Source organism: Lynx rufus, unplaced genomic scaffold (genome assembly GCF_022079265.1).
Source record: "Lynx rufus isolate CCGP_SWC_20201006 ecotype Redwood Valley unplaced genomic scaffold, mLynRuf1.p SCAF_25, whole genome shotgun sequence".
In the NCBI taxonomy this organism is placed as follows: domain Eukaryota; kingdom Metazoa; phylum Chordata; class Mammalia; order Carnivora; family Felidae; genus Lynx; species Lynx rufus.
In genome coordinates, this window is record NW_025814840.1 from 11,289,832 (window position 1) to 11,315,598 (window position 25,767).

Sequence of the window (25,767 nt, forward strand, 5' to 3'; positions counted from 1 at the left end):
TAGGCAATCAAAATAAACATTCTCCTCATTTGTTAATGTAGCACACAGTGAAGAGTTTTATTCCTGGACACGTCCAGAGAATTCGAGGATCTCTCTTTCCTGATTCTAGACAAAACTATGAAACCAATTATGCTAGTTCCTGACATCTTCATACTCTAGAACTTGTCCACCACTTTATAACTGATGCTTTTATCTTCACTCCAAATATCCAATGTCCCAACACAATTCTTTGGCTGTTTGGACGGCCCCACGGCAGTGACTCAAAGTCCTGACTTCTACCCATGAGTACTGATTTTTAATTAGGGAGATCCTTCATAAGTTATTGTCCCAGGTCTGATAACAGACATGCATCTCAGGTCTGTTATCAATGGCAGGTTTTTTAGAGTGACACTAGTGACAGAAAGGACTTATGGGGGAGCCAGAAGGCTGGGATCTGGGATGGTGCAATCCTTGTACTCTTGTGTCATGTTGAAAATCTTCTTAATGAGCCACATGATTCCACTGAGCAGTTAATCTGTTGTAATATTTCCACTGAGTGTGAAAATATTGTAAGTACAGTCCAACAGTTCTATATTCTGCCTCTTTTTTAAAGGTAGCATGGTATCATCAGTGATGGAAAGTTTTCCTTCCCTCTCCTTAGAGGTCTTCTCAACCAAAAGCTATGTGATTATTTCAATTCCGACAATATTCTTCTCTTTTGCTTCCGACAATATTTCTTTAGTCTAAACGAGTCTAAACCCCATGCAGACTCAGCACCAGGAATTCTGCTCACTGTCCTCCCAGGTGGCAGATATGACATGGAAGGCCTCACTCTGGATTTGATTATAATGATTACAGATGCAGACCCCGAGGACTCCGAACTGATCTTTGGTTACAGAAGAGCCGACAAGGTTGAAAAAGCTCCAGTGTGATGAGCCACTTACACAACACAAGATAGGCACCTACAGCCAACTTTGTAAAATGCAGGTAATCTGACAAAATAACTGCTCTTTCACCATATGGCAAGATTTTAAATGACTCTTACTTGCTTTAAATTAAGGGTACGATGAGCTCTTCAAACTATGGATAACAGGAGGCTCGGCACTCAGGAGTAAATCAAGAGTGATACTAGGTGAGCAGGGGCTACATGTAGAGGGGGGCAGCGTAAAAGTTTGCTGGGGCTGCTATGACAAAATAGCACGGACTAGGCGGCTTAAACAACAGAAATTGATTCTCACAAGTCCAAGATCAAGGTGTCCGCAGGTCTGGTTTCTCCTGAGGTCTCTCTCCTTGGCTTGCAGATGGCCACCATCCATGGCCTTTCCTCTGTGCATGGGCACCAACCCCCCCCCCCCCGACGTCTCCTTGTTTTCTTATAAGGACCAGTCATCGTGGAGTAGGGCCTGACCCTTATGACCTCATCTAACCTTAATTAGTTCTTTATTTTTTAAAAAAATACTAAATTTTTTTTAATGTTTTGTTTGTTTTTAAGAGAAAGAGAGAGACACACACACAGACTGCGAGTGGGGGAGGGGCAGAGAGAGAGGGAGACATAGAGTCTGAAGCAAGCTCCAGGATCTGAGCTGTCAGTGCAGAGCCCGGTGCAGGGCTCAAACTCACAAACCATGAGATCATGACCTGAGCCAAAGTCTGATGCTTAACCGACTGAGTCACCAACGTGCTCCTTAATTATTATTTTAAAGGCCCAAATATAGTCACATTAGGGGATTAAGGGCTCAACATATGAATTTGGATGGGGGTGAGGCACAATTCAATCCATAACAGGGACACAGACGTGGTTGCATTCAGAATGCTGTATTCACCAGCAGACACATCTTCTCTGAAGCCGTGCCTGCTGAGTCCCAAGGGACCCTGAAGGAATCTGTGGATTAGAAGAATCTGACTTCTAGGAGGAATTTCATTTAATACTCTCACAAGGCATTTTTTCCTCTTTTTTTATAAGGAAGCAAAACTGATTTTTCACACACTTCGGGAGATAGCAAGCCCCAGCAGAAGATGTGCCTTCATCTTCATAGTAGTAAGAACTGGCTCATACTGCATGCATTCTTGAAAGAAGTGTGGGACACACATTATGTATTCCAGAAAATTCTGTGCACCATCGTCCCTGTGACCTCAATGTGCCAGGTAAACGTCATACTATTCCCATGTTTTCACCAACGTTCCTTTGTCTTTCTGTTTTCTTTTTTGCTTCACTGTCACTATTTTGTTTTTCTTTCCTTTTTTTTTTAAAGTTTATTTATTTTTAAAGAGAGAGAGGGAGAGAGAGGATCCCAAGCAGGCTCCCCACTGCCAGTGCAGGGCCTGATGCAGGGCTCAAACTCAGGAACCATGAGATCATGACCTGAGCAGAAATCAAGAGTCAGATCCTTAACCACCTGAGCCACCCAGGTGCCCCTTATTTTGCTTTTCTTACATTTACATTTTTCTTTACATTTATATTTTGTGAGGGAATCTGAAGTTTATACTACTTGAGAGTAAAGAGAAAGACTGAGAGCCATAAACAACCAAATCAAAGAACGAATAAAGGAGGGAATGTCTTTTAAGTTAGAGCATAACCATGTTCAATACTGACATAATTTTAGGAGGATCTGGTATTTCTTTAGTCTAAACGAGCTTTAATTGGGAGGCTCGGGGATGCACCCTTATTTTTCCTATTGAAATTAGTGATGATTAGTTTTTGACCTATGGAAATTTGCCCTATGAGTGTGCTTTAGGCAATAAAATATCCTCATAAGGCAGGGAAGAGGGCAAAGAGCAAAATAAAAGTGCAATTTACGAGGAGCTGGTACTTGGGACTAAGATTCTGTTTTTTTTAATTGGGGCACTTGGTTAGATAATGTGTGAACCACAAGATTTCCTTCAGTCCCTCCAGAGACCTAGAGAAAAAGCCATTGGTTAGTAGTCTTCCTGGCTTCTTTTCTCTAGGCTAATAAACAGATCTCAGCCTTTGAGATTTTGCATTCTGCTGACACCAAAAAGCAAGAGATAAACCCAAACCAAAAGCTTACCAAGGAAAAGGTCATTTCTCCCTGAGGCCTGGAGCGGCTACAGGTATTCGATGAAGGGCTCTTCCCTCCCTGAGGTGGCCTCAGATTGACCCTAAGGATGGGAAACACTGAAGGGGAAAGAACATGGCCATTGAAGACCATTCCCACTACCTCATCATAACTGCAGACTGGGAGAAGAGATTCCAATGAGATGCACCTCCCCAAAAGGGCTGGTGCACCATTAGAATTCAGAAATCTTTTCAAAAGAATTCTCTTGTGTAGATGTTATGTTGGAATGTGGACAGGGAGACCTCTCCCTGAGACAGGATTCCAGGGAAGGAAGCAACAAGAGGGACCAAGATAACATGTGGGACACAAGGCGATCAAATATGAGAAAGCTGAAGAAGATGGAGAAAACAGAGAACAGAAGTTGGGGCTGTGGGAAATACAAAGCCATTCATTTTGCCCAGAGGGCCCCCCCCATAAACACAGGCACCACACTCTTCAGACACAGGCCATTACTATTCCTTATACTCATACCCATAGTTTCTCTGCTATAAAAGGAAAGATTCTTCCTGATTTCTTGTGCTGGAGATCACACCCCTCTTCACCTTACCAGGAACTTCATTTCAGTTAATATCGTCTCTCAGACTTTTACCATCAATTTCTCCCTCTACTAGGTCATTCCCCAAAGCTCTATGGACATGCTCATGAATCTCGTATTTCTTTAAGAATCTCAAGTGCACAGAAGTGGAAGGTGGATTAATTACAAACTGTTGTTCTTGACGCACTCTTGTCATGACCTGCTTTTGCTTCTTTAGTTGGACTTTTTAAAATACTGTAATTAAGTGGGGTACGTGGGTGGCTTAGTCGGTTAAGAGTCTGACTTCGGCTCAGGTCGTGATCTTGTGGTTCATGGGTTCAAGCTCTGCGTCGGGCCCTGGGCGGACAGCTCAGAGCCTGGAGCCTGCTTCAGATTCTGTGTCTCTGTCTCTCTCTGCACCTCCGCAGCTCGTGCTCTGTGTGTGTCTCTCTCTCAAAAATAAATAAACATTAAAAAAAATACTGTAATAAGTGTCTGCTAACCCACCGCCCAATGGAGAAACTAAAGCCTTCACAATAGCCTACATCAACCATATCATGCTGGTGTTCCCATCTCCCTGCCTCCCTCCACCTGAGGAAACCATCATCGCCTTAAATCCTAAAATTAGTACTCTGTTATTTTCTTTATATGTACTTTTAAAATAGACTTAGAAAGTTTTGGTTGCTTCAAACTTTTACAAAAAATGGTAACATGCTATATTATTCTTGTATTCATTTCCGATTGCTTTTGTAACAAAACACAACAAATTTAGTGGCTTAAAATAAAACCAATTATTAGCTTATATTTCTTAAGACCAGAAGTCCAAAGTGGATTTTAACTGGGCTACAAACTGTCCACAGGGCTTGTGTTCATTCTGGGGACTCCGGACTCTGGGGGAGAATCTGTTCCCTGCCTTTTCTAGCTTCTAGAGGCTTCCTACTGCCCCTGATGCCTGGCTCTTTACTCCTTCTTCAGAGCCAAGATCTTCAAATCTCTTCACTCTTTCTCTCTTTCCTTCCCACCCCCAACTTCTGCCTCCCTCTTCAAAAGACCTGCAAGTGATTACATTGGAGCCACCCAGATAATCGAGGATAATCCTCCAATCTTAAGATTCTTACCTTAATCACTTCTGTAAAATCCCTTTTTCCAGGCAAGGTAATCTATTGAGAGGTTTTAGGGAGTAGAACATGGACGTCTTTGTGGGGCACTGTCTTTGCCTGCCATAGTTCTCTTTCATGACTTACTTCGTTCCTTGAAATATTCCTCTTGTCATCTATCACTACAGTTTCCCAGTTTACTCATCCACTCTCCTACAGGTGCGCACCTGATGGGTCCCTGGCTTTGGCTACTGTGAGCAGTGTTCCTATGCACATTCTTGTTCATGTCCCCTGCTGTAGACATGTATAAATATCACTGGGACAACTGGAATAGAATTTCTGGCATGGGTATGTAAATACTCAACTTGCAGTGATTCTGTCAAACTTTTTTTTTTTTCAGCAAGGGCACCAATGTGTACTGTCAAGAGAAAACAGACATAAAATAGCATCTAATTATGGGGTTGCAGTTCCCTGATCATTAATAATAACAAACATTTCCTCAAATGTTTATTGTCCACCTGAATTTCCTCTATGAGATGTCAACTCATGGCTTTTCATCCTTTTTTTTTTTTTAACAGATTTCAGTTCTTCATGTTCTCTTAATACTAACATTTTTTTCAGTTGTTTTTGAGTTGCATTTTGAGTTGCATGTTTGAGTTGCATTTGAGTCTCTCTACCCCACTAATAAATTGTGTTCATTTTCTTTAAGGTTTTCTTATTGTTCTTTTAATGAAAGTTCTTAAATTTGTACAGATTTACCAGTCATTTATAGTCACTGGTTTTTATTTATATTTGTTTGTTCTACTCTAAAGGAAAGGTTTCCTATCCCCATAGTCTAGAAGATTTGTCTATATTTCCTACTAGGAGTGCAAAGTTTTCCTTTTGGCATTTAAGACCTCAATCCATTTGGGGCTGGCTGTCACATATATGGTGTGAGGAAATTCTCTGATCTCATCTTTTCCATCCAGATCCCCTTTTTCACAATCTTCCTTTCCCCTCCGTTGTGACACTCCACCCATCACATTAGAAGGCTCCATACAAAGTTTAGGTGCCTGGGTGGCTCAGTCGGTTGAGCATCCAACTTCGGCTCAGGTCATGACCTCGCGATCTGCGAGTTCGAGCCCCACGATGGACTCTGTGCTGACAGCTCGGAGCCTGGAATCTACTTCAGATTCTGTGTCTCCCTCTTTCGCTGCCCCTCCCCTGCTCGTGTTCTCTGTCTCAAAAATAAATGTTAAAATAAAATAATAAAATAAAATAAAATAAAATAAAATAAAATAAAATAAAATAAAATAAAATAAAAATAAAAAGAAGGTTCCATACATGTGCTCGTGTTCTGTCATCTCTATTATACTCTACTGATTAACTTGCTTATCCCTGCACTAATACTACTCTGTCTCAATGATGATAGCTTCAAAATAAATCCATATTTATTTTATCCTTTAAATATAGTAGGACATATACCCTATCCTTGCTCTTCTTTATCATGATGATCTAGATACTGGAGCCCTTTATTCTTCTATATACATTTGGGAAACATCATGTCAAGCTCCGTGAAAAACTTGTTGAGACTTTGATGAATGAAGCATGATGTTTGGATTGAATCCATACATCAATTTTGAAGAATTAATATCTTAAGGCTGTTGTCTCCTCCATGAACATAATACAGCTCTCATCTATTCAGTAATAAATCTCTTTTTAAAACTACTTTACTAAGGTATGATTGATATATCAAAGGCTATACATACTTAATGTACACAATTTGATGAGTTTTGAGATAAGTATACATCCATAAAATCATCACAATCTATGCCACAGACATATCAGTTATCTCCAAAAGCTTCCTCCTGCTCTCTTATTTTTATCATCATCATCATTAACGTGTGTGTGTGTGTGTGCATGCACACGCACGTGTGTGGTGTGAGGTAAGAACATTTAACATAAGATCTACCTTCTTTGCAAAGTTTTAGGCATATAATTCAGGCCTATAGTTAACTAAAGGAAGAAGCTCTCTAGGACTTACTCATCTTGTATAACTGGAAGTCTCTATCCTTTGGCTAACACTTCCCCATTTCTCCCTTTCCCTAGCCCCTGGCAGCCACCATTCCACTTTCTGTTTCTAGGAGTCTGACTATTTTGGATTCATCATGTAAATGGTATCATGTAGTACTTAGGATCTGTCCTTCTGTATCTGGCTTATTTCACTTAGTATAATGTCCTCCAGCTATCCATGTTGTCACAAATGGCAGAATTTACATCTTTTCTTAAGGCTGAATAATACTCCATTGTATGTACATTTCACATTTTCTTCATTTATCTGTCAACACTTAGGTTGTTTCCTTACCTTGCCTATTGTGAATAATCCTTCAATGAATGTGGGATTGCAGAGATCTCTTTGAGATCCTAATTTCAATTCCTTTGGATAAATACCCAGAAGGAAGATTGCTGGATGACACAGTTCTATTTTTAATTTTTTGAAGAATCTCCATATAGTTTTCTATAGTGACTGTACCAGTTGACCTTCTCACCAACAGTGCATGACGGTTTCCTTTTCTCCACACCCTCACCAACATTTGCTATCTTTAGTTTTTTTGCTCATAGGTATGAAGTGATATCTCACTCTGGTTTTGATTTGCATTTCCATGGTGATTAGTGATGTTGAGCACCTTTTCATATAACTGAGGGCCATCTGTATGTCTTCTTTGGAGAAATATCTATTATGTTCCTTTGTCCATTTTTGAAAAGGGTCATTTGTTGTTGTTTTTGCCAATGAGTTGCAGGTGCTTCTTATAAATTTAAAAAATTACCCTTTATCAGATATACAGCTTGAAAATATGTTTTTCCCATTGCATAAGTTGACCTTTCACTGTGTTGATGGCATCCTTTCTTGTGCAAAAGGTTTTTAATTTGATATAACTCCATTTATCCATTTTTTTTTTTTACTGCTTTTGGTATCATATCCAAAAAAATCATTGCCAAGGCCACTGCCAAATAGCTATTCCCATATGTTTCTTCTTGGAATTTTACAGTTTCAGGTCCTAGAGTTAAGTCTTTAGTCCATTTTGAGTTGATTTTGTGTATGGTCCAATATCATTCTGTGTATAGCCACAAGAACATTTTGTGTATGGTCCAGAATTGGATGAAGGATCCAATTTTATTTTTTACATGTGAATATCCAGTTTTCCCAGCACTTGTTATTGAAGATGCTAACCTTTCCCCATTATGTACTCTTGGTATCCTTGTCAAAGATCAGCTGACTATATATGATAAATCTCTTAATACAGTTAATCTCTCAATAAAGCTCAGTGATTTTTCTCTGTAAAGGTATTGTACACCTTAGGTTAGAGTGAAAATTAGTTACTGAAAATACCTGATGTTACTGTAAATGGTATCTTCTTTTGAATTCAGTTTCACATTTGCATCTAGCATGGAAATTTAGCTACCTTGATAAATGATTCCTATTACTGTCTGAGAAATAATCGTATTATCGGCAAATAATGATAGATTTGTTGTTCCCTTTATTCTCATTCTCATCATTTCCAATTTCATTTCTTGCCATATCACAAGTCTGAAAACCATTTATGACAACAGACTTCTTAGTGCAGGAAGGTACCACGGCTGCTAAAGTGCTGAAAGATTTTGCAAGTGTTTTACGTTTACATTCTTCTTACAACCTGTCTTTATATCTGCGCCATGCTTGTTTTGGCAGGTTTTACCATTATCCTAATTCCTCCTTGTTGGTACAGAGACAGTGAGCTTAGACACATATATAGTGATGATTAAGGCAATCAAAAGAACTACGTGGTAAGATAAATGAAAAAATACGTATTAATAATATACAAATAATATAAATTATATGTATTTGTAATATATAACATAAATATAAATTATAAATATATTATGTGTTATATAAATTATATATACATGTAATGTATTATATATTGTATAATATAATATATATTAATTATAAATCATAAATCTAAATTATAAATATATAAATAATATAAATACATATATTTCAAATTTCTACTAGCCCTGTTCTTGTCCCCTACTTAACATGGTAGGAATCACCTCCACTAGGCTCTTGAGGAAGTATATCAAGAGGAAGTATATGCACTCCATATAAAAAATGATTACTTAAAAAGCTTGAGGCCTAAAGTTGATATGGGATAATAATCTCTGGCTTTACGAAGATGGACTGGATTAGTCAAAACTCCTTTCAGGTTCTTGCAAAGGGGCAGGTGTCTGGCTACCAGAACTCTGTGTGTAAAAGCGTGAATATCAACATTCACACTATACACAACATGGTTTGTGATAAAAATGACTCCTGATGGGTTAACTGCATACACACGGGGAGAATTATATATACATCTAATGATGCCCGATGAAGAGGAATGCTTGGGGATGCCCTGCACACGTTAGAGTTCCCCTCCTCTATCCTTCTGGGTAGACAGGATCGAAGGATGGCCTCTGTAGTGCTTTAGCAACTACAACATATTCCTGTGCTAAAAAATCTGTTGAACTAAATAAATGGTTTTTCAAACTTGCTCTTTTGAACCCTAGTTGTCTCAAGGGCTATCTCTTAGTCGTGGTGGGTCAATTAAGGAGCCCATCTCAGGGTCTCTCGTTATAGTTATACCCAGAGCATACCCATCGAATTTCCTATTTTTTTTAGTAAGCTATGTAAAGATAATTGAGAGAGAAATGGAAAATTCCACTCTAGAAAGTATTTTAAAGTCATAGGCATAAAACTCCATTTTATGGAAGTCTAGAATTATGACCACTTGCTAATTGTTAATGTTAATCGTTAATGATCATGGCTACATGAAACTTACAACATGCCTTAGAGGCCAAAAGATACCTCCCCAACACCTCCAACAAAAGCCCAACAATATGCACCATAAAATTTCCAGATAATCCATCAGAATGTTGTATTAACTCTACAGCAGACATACCAGTATAGGGTTCAAGTCATTTAAAAAAAATTTGAAATGCTATGAGGTGTAAAATCAAAAATGCTCTTTACATGACTGTGCCAGCCAGACTCACTCAGTCCAGTTCATCACCACGATGGTGTTTGGTCTTTGCAACGGTGCTGTGGCATGAACATTTGTTACATGCTTAAACAGTATGGATGAGCATTCCACATGGTTTATAATTCTAACATTACACATAGATTTATGTGGCATAAATTTAACAAAAGAACTCAAACAGGCATTTACTTCCAATGAAGGAAGGCATAGTATGCAACAATTATTAAATAACAACCAATTAAACAATAAAATCTCAGGTCATACCCATGGTACTGGCCAGTACAGACACAGAACACAGAAGAAGCCCCTCTCCCACCTGGCCCCCAGATACATTAGCAGTCATAAACATAATCCCAGAGAAAGGGAGATGGGTGATGGGTCGGTAGAGTACCAGTTTCTCCACCCAGAGATACACGTGTGCAAAACAGAAATTAAGTTATAAAATAATAAGATTCCTCTTACTTTTACAAATCTGTGTTTGAGAAATGATGGACGTGCCTGATCAAAGCTTGTTGAATGATGGGGTGTCTGGGTGGCCGTCAGTTAAGCGTCAAACTTTGGCTCAGGTCACGATCTCGCAGTTCATGGGTTTGAGCCCCGCGTTGGGCTCTGTGCTGACAGCTCAGAGCCTGGAGCCTGAAGCCTGCTTTGGATTCTGTGTGTCTCTCTCCCTCTGCCTCTCCCCCCCCAAAAATAACTAAACATTAAAAAAAATTTAAGGGGCACCTGGGTGGGTCATTCGGTTAAGCATCTGACTTCGGCTCAGGTCATAATCTCACGGTTCATGAGTTTGAGCCCAGCATCAGGCTCTGTGCTGACAGCTCAGAGCCTGGAGCCTGCTTTGGATTCTGTGTCTCCCTCTTTCTCTGCCTCTTCCCCTGTCACACTCTGTGTCTCTCACTCTCTCTCTTTCAAAAATAAATAAACATTAAAAAAAATTTTTTTTTAATTAAAAGCTTGTTGAATGAATGAATATAGAGTTTAAATCAAGGAATGAACTGGATAACTTTTGAGGATCAGGAACCGGTTTATAAATACTAAAAATACCGACTGAGGTATATCTTTTAAAATCCATGACTATATATATATATATATATATATTCAAATAATAAGTTATATCCCAAAGCCATTTTGAAAGAAAAATGTGTTTACTCATTTTAAAATGAGATATTTGTGTAGTATTTTGTTAAGTACTGTCTTGCTTACATGCTCTAGAGCAACACTATCCAAAAGAACTTTCTGTGATGATGTAAAGGCTCTAAGTCTGAGCTGTTCAGGAGAGGCACCAGTTAGCCACAGGGGGGCACTGAGTACTTGAAATGGAGCAAATGCCTCTGGGAAACTCAATTGTAACTTTATTTCATTTAAATTAACGTGAATTCAAATAACCCCATGCGGCCAGTGGCCAACTTCCTGGAAGGGCAGCTCTGAAGAATGAATTTTTCATTTATTTCCAAAGGGCTTTCACTTTTCCTTCACAACCTTGCTCAAGGTCACCTCAAAGCCCTGCATTGTGCTTCCATGGAACATTCTGCGTTTCTTCAATTTAGAGCTTCCCCACTGAACAGAAATTATTCCAGTATTGACTTCCCCGGTATACTGTAATCTACATAAAAACAGGACAGCGTTTTATTAATCTTTGTCATCTCAGCATCCAGTGGAGGGACTGACATGTGGCAGGTCCTCATTACACTTTTGTGAAATGAATGAACAGAAAGAAGCTATAAGCAGCTGATTAAACGGGGAAGTTCTAAATGAAAATTTAACGTTTGTGGAAAACTATCCTTTTGCCTGCCATTTATTTTCTGATTCACATGCATAAAAGCCATTTCTGCCTTATTGAAATCCTAGCTAAGCAGGAGAGGTAGCGTTTCTGCTAAAGTAATTTCAAGGGTGTCTGATCAAATAAGCCATATGGCACCCTGGCAATTTACAGCTGCAACTCATCTGCTCACTCACCGTCGAAGATGGCTGCTTGTGAAACGTTAGAACAATCGGCTTCGCTGTGCTGCGAACCCGAAGGCCACTTACCGTCACCAACATCGAAGTCCTTGAACGCCAGTTCTGAGCCCGAGTCATCCAGAAGGATTTCGCCATTCAGTGTGAACATCATGGTGTGCTCCGTCATGTCCACCATGCATCCCACAACATCGCCCGCTTGCCAAGAGCGCCCATAGTGTTCGTTGCCCTGGTGCCACCGCTGGGCCTAAGGGACAGAAGAGTCTCTTGTCACAGACAAAGCCGGGAGAACAGCACCCACCCACCACTACTGGTATGACTCACAGCAGCTCCTTCTAGTAACACAGCAGGAGGAAGGGCTCAGTGCCACCCCACGCACCAGCGGGTCACACACCCTAAGCGATGTGGAGGTGCCTGGGAATTCTACATCCCTTTGATTAACACTGTATGCTATGGAATCTTGGAGAACAACCCAAATGCTATGTCATTACTTTGAAGAACGATGACTTTAAAAATCAAACCCGGGGCGCCTGGGTGGCGCAGTCGGTTAAGCGTCCAACTTCAGCCAGGTCACGATCTCGCGGTCCGTGAGTTCGAGCCCCGCGTCGGGCTCTGGGCTGATGGCTCAGAGCCTAGAGCCTGTTTCCGATTCTGTGTCTCCCTCTCTCTCTGCCCCTCCCCCGTTCATGCTCTGTCTCTCTCTGTCCCAAAAATAAATAAACGTTGAAAAAAAAATTAAAAAAAAATAAAAAATAAAAAAAATAAAATAAAATAAAAATCAAACCCGACACACTTTCTATTTAAAACAAACAAACAAACCTCTGTGTCTTTAGAGGTTATTTTTTCTCACTAAAATGAATGCTTCTCAGGATTTGGGTTGTTTTTCTCCATTCCTCCAAAATGCAAAGAATTATGAGTAGAGAATAAAGCTGAGAATTTATCACTGAAAATGACATTCTAGTTTTCGTCTACTTCAAAATAAAATTCCATTCCTTGGAACCAATGGCATGGATACTTTAACAAAACAGACATCTTGAAGCATTTCAAGATATACTAAAACTTAAAAAGCTCCAAATCAAACCTAAAAATATTCTTAGGATGTTTACTGAAATAATACACCAAAAATTAAATGTGCCAACAATGTTTTGTATACAGAGGCCAAATTTCACATTATAAATACAATTCAAACACATTTTTGATAAATGTGACTTATGAATCTATAAGTACATTCCAATGATTTATGGGATCAAAATTAGTTACATCAATTATTTTGTCAGATAAGTCTCATTTTCCCCTCAAACATCACTTTCATTGCAAACTGATATGTCAGGGGGTATAGTCACCAATGTAAAGTAATGATATGATTATTTTCAAGTATAATACACTCTACTTTTAAAAATTTTATTTCAGAAAGTGTTAGCTTTCAATAAGTGTTAGATTTTCTATCTGAAATAAAAAACAGGTTCAGGAAATGTGGTGTTTCACAACAAAGTGGGTCTGTTGTCCCCTGGAAGACACATTATTAATTTCTAGCCTAGAAATGCTGTCCCACTCATGCCTACCTCAGTACTCAAATGTCAAATCTCCTCATGATTGCTTATTTACTCTAACTTTCCTTTTAATTAAAAATAGCTTTTCCCCTTCATATGAAAGGAATGTAAATTCATGGAAGAAAATCACAGAATAGAAAAGACTAAAATTTCTATAATTTTATCAATCAAAAAATGACTACCATTCTATTGTGGCTAGGTTCACACACATATTATTTTTTTATTTTTAAATAATTTATGTACATAAAATAATCTTTAAACATTTATATAATGTGTAAGTAAATAATAAAATAAGCACCTGACCAGCTTCCATCCACCTTAAGAAATATTACTAATAATGCTGAAAATGAAAACTTTTTGTCATTATAAACAGCAGTCTCCAGCATTCTTGTGGCTATTAAATGTGTTTACCTATCATTGATAAATTTCTTCTATGGAATTGCTAAGTCAAAGCGTATGCATTTTTAATAGTTTTTTTTTTTAATGTTTATTTATTTTGGGGAGAGAGGGAGAGCGAGTGCAAGCAGGGGCAGAGACAGGGAGAGAGAGAATCCCAAGCAGGCTCCAGCCATCAGCACAGAGCCTGATACGGGGCTGGAGCTCATGAACAGTGAGATGACGACCTGAGCTGAAATCTAGAGTCAGAAGCTTATCCCACTGAGCCACCCAGGCGCTCCAAAGTATATGTATTTTTAATTAGCATATGCATTTTAACACTTCTGATAGATAAGGATGATTCATTTTTTGGGTAGCAATGTGTTACTTCTTGAATTTCCCTGTGGGGGAAATGTTTTGAGATTACAAGGACAAAATTTTCTTGGGAACGATTTCTCCTAAGTGGGTGCTCCAGAAAGTCCTGATTTTACTGCCCTACCCAAAGGAATGGCAGCGGAAATATCTCTCTCTCTCTCTCTCTCTCTCTCTCTCTCTCTCTCTCTCTCTCACACACACACACACACACACACACACACACACACACACACACACAGTACGTAGATGCCTGGGACACAGCAGCCTACAATACCCGGAGCCTACAAATTTCGGTGTCTGGTGCTCAGCAGTGTCTGCTCACCTTGAAGCCATCAAAAGCAAAGGCACGTTCGTCTGAGCCCAGCTCTTGGTCAGGTTGACAACCTGGCCTGCTCCATCCGACTCTCATGTCTCCAGCAGTGACAGCCTCAAATTCAAAATACCACCTTCCTGCCTTGACGGCATAGGTTTTCTCTGCACGGAAGATTCGGAACCTCTCCCCGGTGCCGCTACACACTTCGGCTCGGGCAGCTGTGAATGGAAAGAGATTCCAGTGACCACTGGATAGGACATTGCAAGAGGAGACAGGACACCACACAACATCAGTAACTAAACTTACCGTGAAGCTGGTAATAATACCATCTCTCTTACTCTGGTTCACATTGTATGAAGTGTTTTTATACATATGATCAGCCACTGTCACAAAGAACCAGCTTCGAGAAGGGGAAAAGACAAGGGGCTTCCAATGGAGAGGTGGGTTATCAAACCTCAGTTACACTGCAAGGTGGGTGATGCTTCCTCCCTCAGCCCCTGTTCAGCAGGGAATTATCTTTCTGCAGGAAAAACACCTACCAGCCTCTTGGTGGTTTGCCAACAGAATCTGAGATGAACTTGACAACATGGCCGGAAAGAAGCCAATAAAAGAGATCTGAACTGCTGTGCACAAGAAATGAGCAGACACTTGTGGATGTGAGAGAAGGAAGAAGCTGCCAGGAGGTGAGGAAGACAGAGAGAAAGCCGCAAGGTAAAGAGATAAATGGCACAGAAGGGTAACCATTGACAGATTTCCCAGACAAGATGGTAAGGACAAAACTCTTCCAGTATCTCACATTTTCATCATAATGTGCTACACATACAAATGCTGTGTTTAAGTTTTGAGGGGAAACAAAAGGGTCAAGTCCAACATCAGGATCAGTGGGGCAAATATATACACATATACACTTCACATATATATATTTAGATATATCTATCTATATACCTATATCTATATCTGTATCTATGTCTATATCTACATATGTGTGTGTGTGTGTGTGTAAAAATAAGCTACACATAGACTGAAAATGCCAGGAGTACAGGACAGCCATGAAAACATAAGTCCCTAGGAAATCAATGGGGCATGGAGACAAGGGTCCACTGAACTGATAAGTCAAAGGATAAAGCATCAGCTCAGCTAAGACCTGGGTTAGATGGAAGACGACATTTAAGTGACGTTGACCAAAGTCACACAAGTGACAAATGGCAGAATTCCGGAGCCGCCTAATGCTGCAGCCTGTGTTCTTTCCACCCCGCCTCCAGTAGCTGGCAGAGTCAGTAGGTACTGCTTAAGTATTTGTTCTCATCTGTTCTTTTTTTTTTTTTTAATGTTTATGTATTTACTTATTTTGGAGAGAGAGAGAGCAAGGGAGGGGTAGAGAGAGAGAAAGGGAGACACAGAATCTGAAGAAGGCTCCAGACTCTGATCTGTCATCACAGAGCTTGACACAGGGCTCAAACCCATGAACCCTGAGACCATGACCTGAGCCAAAGTCAGACACTTAATGGACTGAGCCACCCAGGTGCTCATCTGTTGTCCTCTTAAGAGTCGGAAAAGACATCGTAAATAACAGAAGTTTAATACCAGCTTAGCCACGGATTTGATAGGAACAAACAACAACCATAAACATGATCCACATAAGCTTTAAAGGGCACCAGTAAACACACAGCTAGACCGTCTACTGAAGATGAGACTGGCATAAAGAGACAATAGACTAAGATATTTCCATCGATTGCAGGACATAGAGGTGAACTGTATCTATTGACAAAGCTTTCAAAAGCTTTTTAAGTTTCTGAATGAGCAATGCTTTGTTGTTTCACCTTTTCCCCACAAACACACCCATACGCATATACCTAACGACTTTGTTGGCTCCAAGCAAGGGTCGTGCCTCCAGCAGCGAGAGCCTCAAATTCGAAATGCCACCTTACACGAGTGCTCATGTATGTACCTCACATGTGCACACACACACGTGCACACACACATCATGCACTACATTCAAACATCTTACTGAAGAATAAACGCATTAATAGAGTTTAAAAGTCAGACATTTAAAATAACATATGGAGGACACTGCACGTACAAAATCCTCTGAAGAGGAAAATGTTTGCTTCTAATGCATTCAAGTTGGGGGTGGACAGGAGCCTGAATGAGAGAGAAACATCTCTATGGTGAAAGATAAAAAATTCTCATGTCTGTTACTTAGTAACAATGCTTTTTTTTTTTTTTTTTTTTTTTTTTTTCAACATTTATTTATTTTTGGGACAGAGAGAGACAGAGCATGAACGGGGGAGGGGCAGAGAGAGAGGGAGACACAGAGTCGGAAACAGGCTCCAGGCTCTGAGCCATCAGCCCAGAGCCCGACGCGGGGCTCGAACTCACGGACCGCGAGATCGTGACCTGGCTGAAGTCGGACGCTTAACCGACTGCGCCACCCAGGCGCCCCAGTAACAATGCTTTTTGAAAGACAGGACAGCAAACTACTTTTTGAGGGAAAAAAAAATCATCAGATTTTATACTTGAAGGCAGTTACTGGTATAAAGAAACTAGTTCTATGGGCACCTGTCTGGCTCATTCGGTACAGCATGTGACTCTTGATCTCGAGGTTGTGAGTTCAAGCCCCACACTGGGTGTGGAGCCTACTTAAAAAAAAAATAAGAAAAGAAAATAGTTCTAAATATTGCAGTACTAAAAAAGATGGAAGTCAGATTTTTAGACTTAGTTAGTATTTCCTGAAGAAACAGCACACTGATCCATGACTTCCTTAAATCGTGGTTACAACCCTCCCTGAACTAATCTAAGACATACAGAACATGAGCCATGATCCATACAAACATTTGGAAATTAATTTTCATAAAAGAAAAAAGCCATCCCGTAGTTATCCTTATTTTTCGTTATGTCATATTTTCAAATAAAATCATACATTATGTTCCAGTATGCACAAATAAATTAAACTCCCAAGTTTCTAAGCATAAAATATTCCATTCTTTAGAAAACTAAGCTACTAGAAAACTCACATGTTCTTTTTTCCTTTTTATGTTTCCAGGATATTGGACCACACTCATATGCACACTGTATAATCAAGGAATGAAAACAAATTTTCTTAGCAGCTTCAATAGGTTGGAAGGCAAATTTGATATAAAAACTATAACAGATAATTTCCTTAAAAGCCCACTACAAATTACCCTTGGTAATAACACTATGAATCCTCTCCGCTAATACAGGTAATGAAAATAGGGAACAGTATATGGAAAATACGTGGCAATCACAGTAACAATGCAGAATTTCTTAGTCCTGGTATTTTATTTCCCCTGACCTTAGCTACTACACCTACACTTCCCCGATGAGACTCAATCTGAAATGGAAACACACATGCTATTCACAGACACCATTATGCACGGGACTTGTAACCTCCATGCATCTTCCTCTGAATGCCTGTGTGATCCATAGCTCCTATTCGGTATTTCTCACATTAGTGTAGGGCAGCTGACAACCAGGGTTTATAGAAGCAATGGTTCAGCATTCTGTTTCTTGACGAAATTCCAATATTTAATGAAAATCTGGATCTACAGAAGTTTAAAGAAAAAAGACCCAGGCAATCTGCAAGAAATTTCTTTTGCATATTCTGGGGCATCGATCACCTGGACACAAAGGAGGTGCTCCTCATGGGCCTGCGAAATTGAATCTAGGAACAAAGACTATTCCAAGCCCTGGACACAGGAATCCAGGCAAATACCCAATGGGCAAGCACCAGTCTCAAAGGCAAAGGGCGTTCCTCCAAATACGCAATTCTTCTGCTTTCCTTCATGTTCAACACTCGACATTCGTAGAAGCTTGGTAGGTAATTCTAGCTCATGTAAGTGTGTATATGTGATTTTCTTATATTGTCACAATGAACATAATGATAATTGGTATTAAAAACAGGCGCAGTGAGCAGATGTATTCCCAGCGAATTTTACCAAGAATAGTGATACCCAGAGAAGAAGAAATTAAGGGATTATGCCTTTAACAAGTGACCTCAAGATAAAGGGTAAGGTCTGGGAAAATCCTGTGTTCCCAGTACCCCACAGATCCTAGCACAGAGAGGCCACACAGCAGTGACTGATCAAACGGAGCCTAAGCACCCATAAGTGCTGTACTCCAAACTGTACTTTTAGAAGATTCTTACGCTAGAGGGCAGTCAAGGTCTAATTATGTATTGAAAATGTAAGTTATTTACCATATGCTATGAAGGCAGGCAGGCTAGTCTCTTTAAAATGTTCACATGTACCTAAAATCCTTTAAGTGTGCTCATATAATAACTTCTAAAATGATTGAAATTAACCAGTCATCCTTGTAGCCTCCTGGTATTATGTTTAATCAAACAATTTAAACCTTGATAAAACCTTGCAATAAGAATAACTTAGTTTTTCAAATGTTTTAAAATGTTATTTTAGAACAATACTCCAAAGATACCACTGAGTTCATATTCAATCTGGAATACGTAAGCATTCTGCTGATGAGTGGAAAATAAATTGTAGCCCTGATTTAATTACATAGGGTTAGGGGCACCTGGATGGCCCAGTCGGTTAAGCATCTGACTTGGAATCAGGTCATGACCTCATGGCTCCTGGGACCCAGCCATGCTTCAGGCTGTGCGTTGACATCATGGAACCCGTGTGGGATAATTTCTGTTGCTCTCTTTCTGCCCCTACCCCACTCATGAGCGCTCTCAGTCTCTCTCACAATAAGTAAATAAACTTAAAAAAAAAAAAAAACTGCATAGGATTAGATTCCATTTTATCTAAATTTTTATGCCCTTAACTTTTTTTTTTTTAATACCAGCAAGGGCAGTATACAGCCAGTTACGTTTTTAATCTTATCTCAGTGATCACCAGTTTTACTTGGCTTTATTCCACACAATCGCTCCCATCTATCTTTTAATTTCCATTTCCCCCACCCTTGTTCTGAACATCACAAATTTTCCAAAGCCTCCCAACTGGGTCTCTCTATCTCTGAGCACTCTCCCCCTCCAATCTGTTCCTTCCCACTGTTGCCATAGTTACATTGCTATTGTAAATTGTGATCACACATCAAGCTTTTGCTTTAAAACTTCCTGGAGCTGGAACTCCTTGCACACATCTACCCACATTTTTTTTTTTTTTAATCTGGGCTTTCAAGATATTCCATATTTTGTCCTAATCCTTCACCTGCGACCAACAGTGTTTTCTACCTACTTATACCCTCTAATTTAGCCCAACTAGACTACCAATCATCCGTCAACGCTTTCTATGCTTGGTTACATCCGATACGCTTTCCCTCTGACAGAAATGCCCTGTGGCACCTACTCTCTACTTGTGGACATTTTGATCCCTTCAACACCTAACTCAGATGTCATTTTCTCCCCTTACTGATTCCTTCAATTAGAAAACAAATCTGTCTTAGGTATTTTCTATAAAGATCAGTCAAATCCCTACTATGAAGCAGGCATGCTGTTGGGCACTGGGACACACTGGTGAGCAGGAAACAGGGTCTCAGCCTCCACCGCGAGTGTACTATCCTAGCCTCACTGTTCCTTGCTCATGTACTTCAGGGGGACAACCTTGTCCACAAAGATCAACGGTTCTCTCTAAATTCCTAATGTTCAGAAACCACACCATCCTCTGATCACCACTTTTTCCTCCTGGTTTTCTCATTTCCTTTGGAAACATATTCACTTTTTAAACACATTAACTTCTTCCTGGGCTTCCCTTCCTTATCTGCATAACTTTCTAAATTTTTTTGAATGTTTTATTATTTATTTTTGAGAGAGAGACAGAGAGAGAGAGCAGGGGAGGAGCAGAGAGAGAAGGAGACACAGAATCTGAAGCAGGCTCCAGGCTCCGAGCTGTCAGCACAGAGCCTGGCGTGGGACTCGAACTCATGAGCTGTGACATCATGACCTGAGCTGAAGTCGGGCACTCAACCGACTGAGCCACCCAGGTGCCCCATCTGCATAGGTTTCTAGATCTCCTGGCCCTATTTCTCTTCTTATTTGCTGTTCACCCCAATCTTTGTCTGGTTTCGGGTTCTTCATTCTTCTCAACATCTATACGTGCTCTGCTGACCTTGCTGGCAAACAAGAGATTGGCAGGCACCACTACCACCTCATAGTCTCCAATCTCAACTGGATCATTAATGTTTCTCTGCAATTGTTTCATCTGTTTGCAGCTAGCTCTCTTTTCCATCCCACAAAACAGCTATGTCTCATCTTTATTGCTGTGTGACATCAGCAGGAATGGCCGCGTAACGATCTCTAAAAATCCTCTTCCATAAAAGCAGTGACAACACTGGAAAAAACTGTCCAAATCAACTTTTTTTCAGAGCTCTGGAAATTAACCAAAGTCTGGCAAAAATCTGGGTAGTGTTACTCGATCAAAACGGATGAATGTTTGTAAGGACAGCAGCAGGCTTACTGGTATTTTTTGTTTGTTTTTAATTTTTTTTTTAAGTTTATTTTTGAGACAGAGAGAGACAGAGCATGAACGGGGGAGGGGCAGACAGAGAGGGAGACACAGAACCGGAAGCAGGCTCCAGACTCTGAGCCATGAGCCCAGAGCCCGACGCGGGGCTCGAACTCACGCTCTGTGAGATCGTTACCTGAGCTGAAGTCGAACGCTTAACCGACTGAGCCACCCAGGCGCCCCAGGCTTACTGGTATTTTAACTTATGTTAGTGATATCCCCTTCTTGCTAGGTATGTGGCACAGTGGAAATCAACAGCGTCTCAATTACAGTGTAAATCAGTAACCTAGAAGCTTCTAGAGGGAACAGAATGGAGCTGGAAACCCTCCAAAGCCCAATTCACAGATAACTGTCATTATTTTCCCTTCACAGTAGTTTGTCACAAAATCCCACTGCAAGGCTTATCTTTATCTGGTCTGACTTTGTTGGCCCAATGCAAACCATCATTTACCAAAAGGCATTTGTTGAAAATAATCAGAGGCAATTTTTTAACACTGCAGCTGCGTGACGTGGCAATAACAGTGAGGCAACCAACACGCTGACCGAAAATTTCAGAAGAAGAGCTGAGGAATGAGATGTACTTAGTAGGTTGTGAAAACTTCCAGTGTAATCCTGGGAATCCAGAAAGCCACACTCACACCCAGGGCTCTCTGTGTGTGTGTGTGTTCGTGTTCAGAAAGACCTGAGAAGGTCCTAAGTTCTGACCTCTGGGACACCTTAAGGTTCCACACAAGCGGTAAGTGAAGGCTAAGGTGAGGACTGCCTGCTTGTGTGTTGGAGTTATGTCTCAACATGCACACAGAGCCCCTCCCTCAACAAAGACTGGGAGACTTGTAAGCGCCAAGCATTTGGGAAAGTCTCTGTCCAATCACTAGCTGACCATGAGGCTAATGAAACAGAGGCTCCTGGGACTACAAATGACAAAGAAAACAAAATATACAAGGCTAGTTAAGAAAGCCGATGAACAAACAAATGACAATTACAAGTACAATAACAAACCATGGGGGAGGGGAGATTCCAGAGTTGCTATATTATGTTATTTAAAATATCTGATTCTCAACAAAAATAGGGAGACATGCAAAAAGACAAAGAAGTATGTCTCCTACAGGGACAATAAAGGAGTCAGAAATTGTCCCTGAGAAAGCCCAGATACTGGACTTATTAGACAAAGATTTTAAATTAGCTATTTTATTTTATTATTTTAAAAAATTTTTTAATGTTTATTTCTGAGAGAGAAGAAAGAGAGAGCAATCAGGGGAGGGGCAGAGAGAGAAAGAGGCAGACAAAGAATCTGAAGCAGGCTCCAGGCTCTGAGCTGTCAGCACAGAGCCCGACATGGGTCTCAAATCTATGAGCTATGAGATCATGACCTGAGCCAAGGTCAGACGCTTTAATCAACTGAGCCACCTACGCACCCCATAAATTAGCTCATTTAAATATGTCCAAAGAACTAAAAGAAACCATGTCTGAAGAACAAAAGGAAATTATGAGAACAATGCCCCACCAAAAAGAACCTATCAATAAAGAGACAGAGATTATTAAAAAACAAAAAACAAAAAAACCCCAGAAATTCCTGAAAAGTAAAATAAGTGAAGTTAAAATGCACTAGAGGGGCTCAACTGTAGGTTTAAACTAGCAGAACACATAATCAAAGAATTTAAGGATAGATCCACCAAGATTATCAAGTATGGAAAACAGCATGGGAAAGTAATGAAGAAAAATAAACAGCCTCAGAGACCCTTGGGATACAATCAAGTGTGACAACCCAGGTCTAATGGGCATTTCAGCAAGAGAAGAGAGGAATAGGGCAGAAAGAATATTTAAAGAAACACTGACCACTCTTCAAATTTAATGACCTTCATTTACAGTTCTGAGAAGCTCCACAAGATCTAAGTAGGATAAACTCAAAGAAATCTAAACTAGGCACATCATAATCAAATTACTGAAAGACAAAAAGTCTTGAAAGCACCAAGAGAGAAGAAACACATCACATGCAAGGATCTTCAATAAGAGTAACAGCCAGTGTCGCATCAGAAAACATGGGGGCCAGAAGGCAACGGGAGGCCATATACATAGTGCTGAAGGAAAAAGAAAAAGCCAGCCTAGAATTCTACCTCCAGCAAATCTTCATCGTTCTCTGCAAGTCTTCGGACACAGTCCAGCCCTTTCTCACTCTTGCCCCTTAGCAAATAAGCTCATTTTCTATTTCAATGGAGAACAGTAAGCCAGTAAGCACATAACAAGAATTCCCTGTGTTTCATCCTAATTTTCCATGAACATAGGTTTCTACCTTCTCTTTAATCCTTACCTCTTTCACACTAAATTTAGGGGAGCAGGTGTTCTCCCTATCATATTAGATTGGTCCCTTCATCCGTGCTCTGATTTCACCCCTGACCCTTGCAGAGACTACACTTGATCCAGCTCTTCTCCTTTATTTTCAACCTCCCACTTTCTGCTGGTCCTTTCCCTTAGCATATAAAAATGTCCAATTGCCTCCCTTTAAAAAAAAAGAAATATTTAATCTTTAATCCTTTCTTCCTCTCTTGTGGTAGCCTCAGCTTTACGTTTATATCCAGAACTGAGTCGTGGTAGTGTCTAGTGTCTCTCAGGCATTTCAAACTCAAAGTGTTTACAATTAAACTTGGAATCTCCCCCAAAATCCCACCTCTATTTGCTCTGAATCCTGTGTTCCCTGTGAATGTGGATGTACCTGGCATCTACCAACCCAGAAACCATCCCTGCCACCAGCTTTGTCCTTCTGCTGATTCTACTTCTAAATGTCAAACGATTCTGCCCTATTGTCTCTATTCACAGTATTGCCTAAGCTCGGGCCGTCAATACTCCTCAACATCACTTGTGTAGCCACCCAACTGTTGTCCTCACCTCCACTTTTGTTCACATTCAACCCATTCTCCCAAGAGTCACTTATTTTTTTTTTAATAGAAAAATCTTTTTTTTTTCAATCTCTGCCTCCTCTACTTCATTTCCTGCCACTTCTCAAACTCTAAATTCAGCTATGCAACACTGAAGTCCCCATGTGTAATGCTCTTTTGTGGCTCCAGGCTCTTCTACATACCATACTCTTGGCCTGGAATACACGGGACTTGGTTGATTCCTATGCATCCTTCTAAATATTACCCTTGCTTTGCCTACTTTTAAGTAGGTAAAGTAGGTGGTTTTAAAAGATGTCTACAAATATTTTGCCATATTTCCTTTCAAAAAGTGTGGGCTTGAGTACGGGCTCTTTAAGTGACTCACATCTAACGAACAGAATACGATAGAAGTAAATGTAATGGGCATTGAGGTCTCCCCGTCATGCTATGTCTTATCCATGCGGGGGGAAGTCATCTGCTCTGTGAAAACACTCAAGCATCTCTCTGAGGAGGTCTGCTGGCAAGGAACTTAGGTCTCTGGCCAACAGCCAGAGAGAAACTGAGTCCTTTGGCCAATAATTATGCAAATGAGCTCTTAGAAGCAAATCTTCCAGCCCCACTGAAGTCTTCAGATGACTGTAGCCCTGACCAACTCGACAGCAACCTCAAAAAAAGGCCATGATCCAGAACTATCTGACTAACCCACTCACAAATTCCTAACCACAGAGATAACAAATGTTCGCTGCATCATTAAATTTTAGGGGGACATTTGTTACACAGCAATAGATAACAAATACACTTCCTCTATGAAGACTGCTCTGACATCACTAAGCTGAGTTAAACCCTCTGTGCTATGATACTTGAGTGTTAACACTTACACCACATAGTAGTGTGGACAATTCAGTCTATCTTCCTTGCCTACCCTGAGAGCTACCTGTGGTAAAAAATTTTTTATTCATTTTTGAATCCCCAGACCTGGGCAGAGTAGATGTTCAATAACTATGTATTAGAGTCAAGTGGACATGAAGATGACTTGAAATATGGAAGTAACATGAAACCCAAACATGGATTTTATAAACATGAACTCCTTCCCTTTCTCCTTGAAATTCACATAAGTCACAAGAAAGTAGGTAACTGTAAGGTAGCAATACATTGCCTCACAAGGGTGTTAAGAAGATAAAATTATATTATGGTTGTAAATAGTGTAAAACTATATGTCATAAAGATAACATCTTATGCAGTATCCAAAAAAGGTTATCCGTAAAAGTGAATACAACAGATGGAACTGACACAGACTATGCCCTTGACTGATAATGTCTTTAAAATATAATCATCACTGATTATTTTTTTGTGGCATATACTGCACATCTTGTACAGGGTAAAATGGACTCCCCCTCTTGGATACCAACCATATATAGTTTTTTAAACAGTGCATTTCTTTTGTTTGTTTGAATGGGTAATGCAAATAGAGTACAAAATTTTTTTTAAAAATGATATGCGGCAAAATGTAAATCTCCCCTCCCACAGCTGTCTGTCAGCTATCTGGTTATCTTTCCTGGAAGCAATCACTGTTACCATTGTTTTCTGTGTCTTTCCAGAGTCAGACTGTGCATATGCAAGCATTTACATATATTCTTTTTTATAATGCAAATAGTACCATGTTCTTCACAGAGCTCAGGACTTTGCTACTTTACCTTAATATGATACATCTGAGATTGCTTCCTATCGGCACTTCATTATATTTAAGAACTTCATAATATTCCATTGTATGAATGTACCATGATATTTTTAACCAGCTCCCATGCACCAGAGTGTTGTCTAATCTGGTGCTTTGTTTTACTTTATGGTGTGTGTGTGTGTGTGTGTGTGTGTGTGTGTATGTGGATGTGTTGGGGAGCTAAGACACTACACTATTCATGTCATTTATATTTTTCTGTTGGACTGTGTAAGTCTCCTCTATTACTTTTTTCCTTTTCCCTAATCCTTGATCCTGAAATGCATTTCCTCACTCCGTGTCCACCACTGACATCACTCCAATGTGTATGCTGTTTTGCCTTGGACAGGTTTGTGTTTTTGTAAGCAGTAAGGTACTCAGAAATTATATTAATTGTATTATATCCCTGCTCTCTTCCGTACTTCATGA

At 40.0% G+C, this 25,767-nt stretch overlaps 1 protein-coding gene across 1 annotated transcript in view; it reads right to left on the minus strand.

The window, feature by feature from the left end:
• RYR2 (ryanodine receptor 2) overlaps nucleotides 1-25,767 on the minus strand; it is a 544,943-nt gene that overhangs the window by 260,206 nt on the left and 258,970 nt on the right. The window contains exons 28-29 of the mRNA XM_047088668.1: nucleotides 14,282-14,490; nucleotides 11,732-11,906 (exon numbers count right to left, since the gene is read on the minus strand). Coding sequence (XP_046944624.1) covers nucleotides 11,732-11,906; nucleotides 14,282-14,490 — 384 coding nt within the window. The remainder of the gene's footprint in view (nucleotides 1-11,731; nucleotides 11,907-14,281; nucleotides 14,491-25,767) is intronic.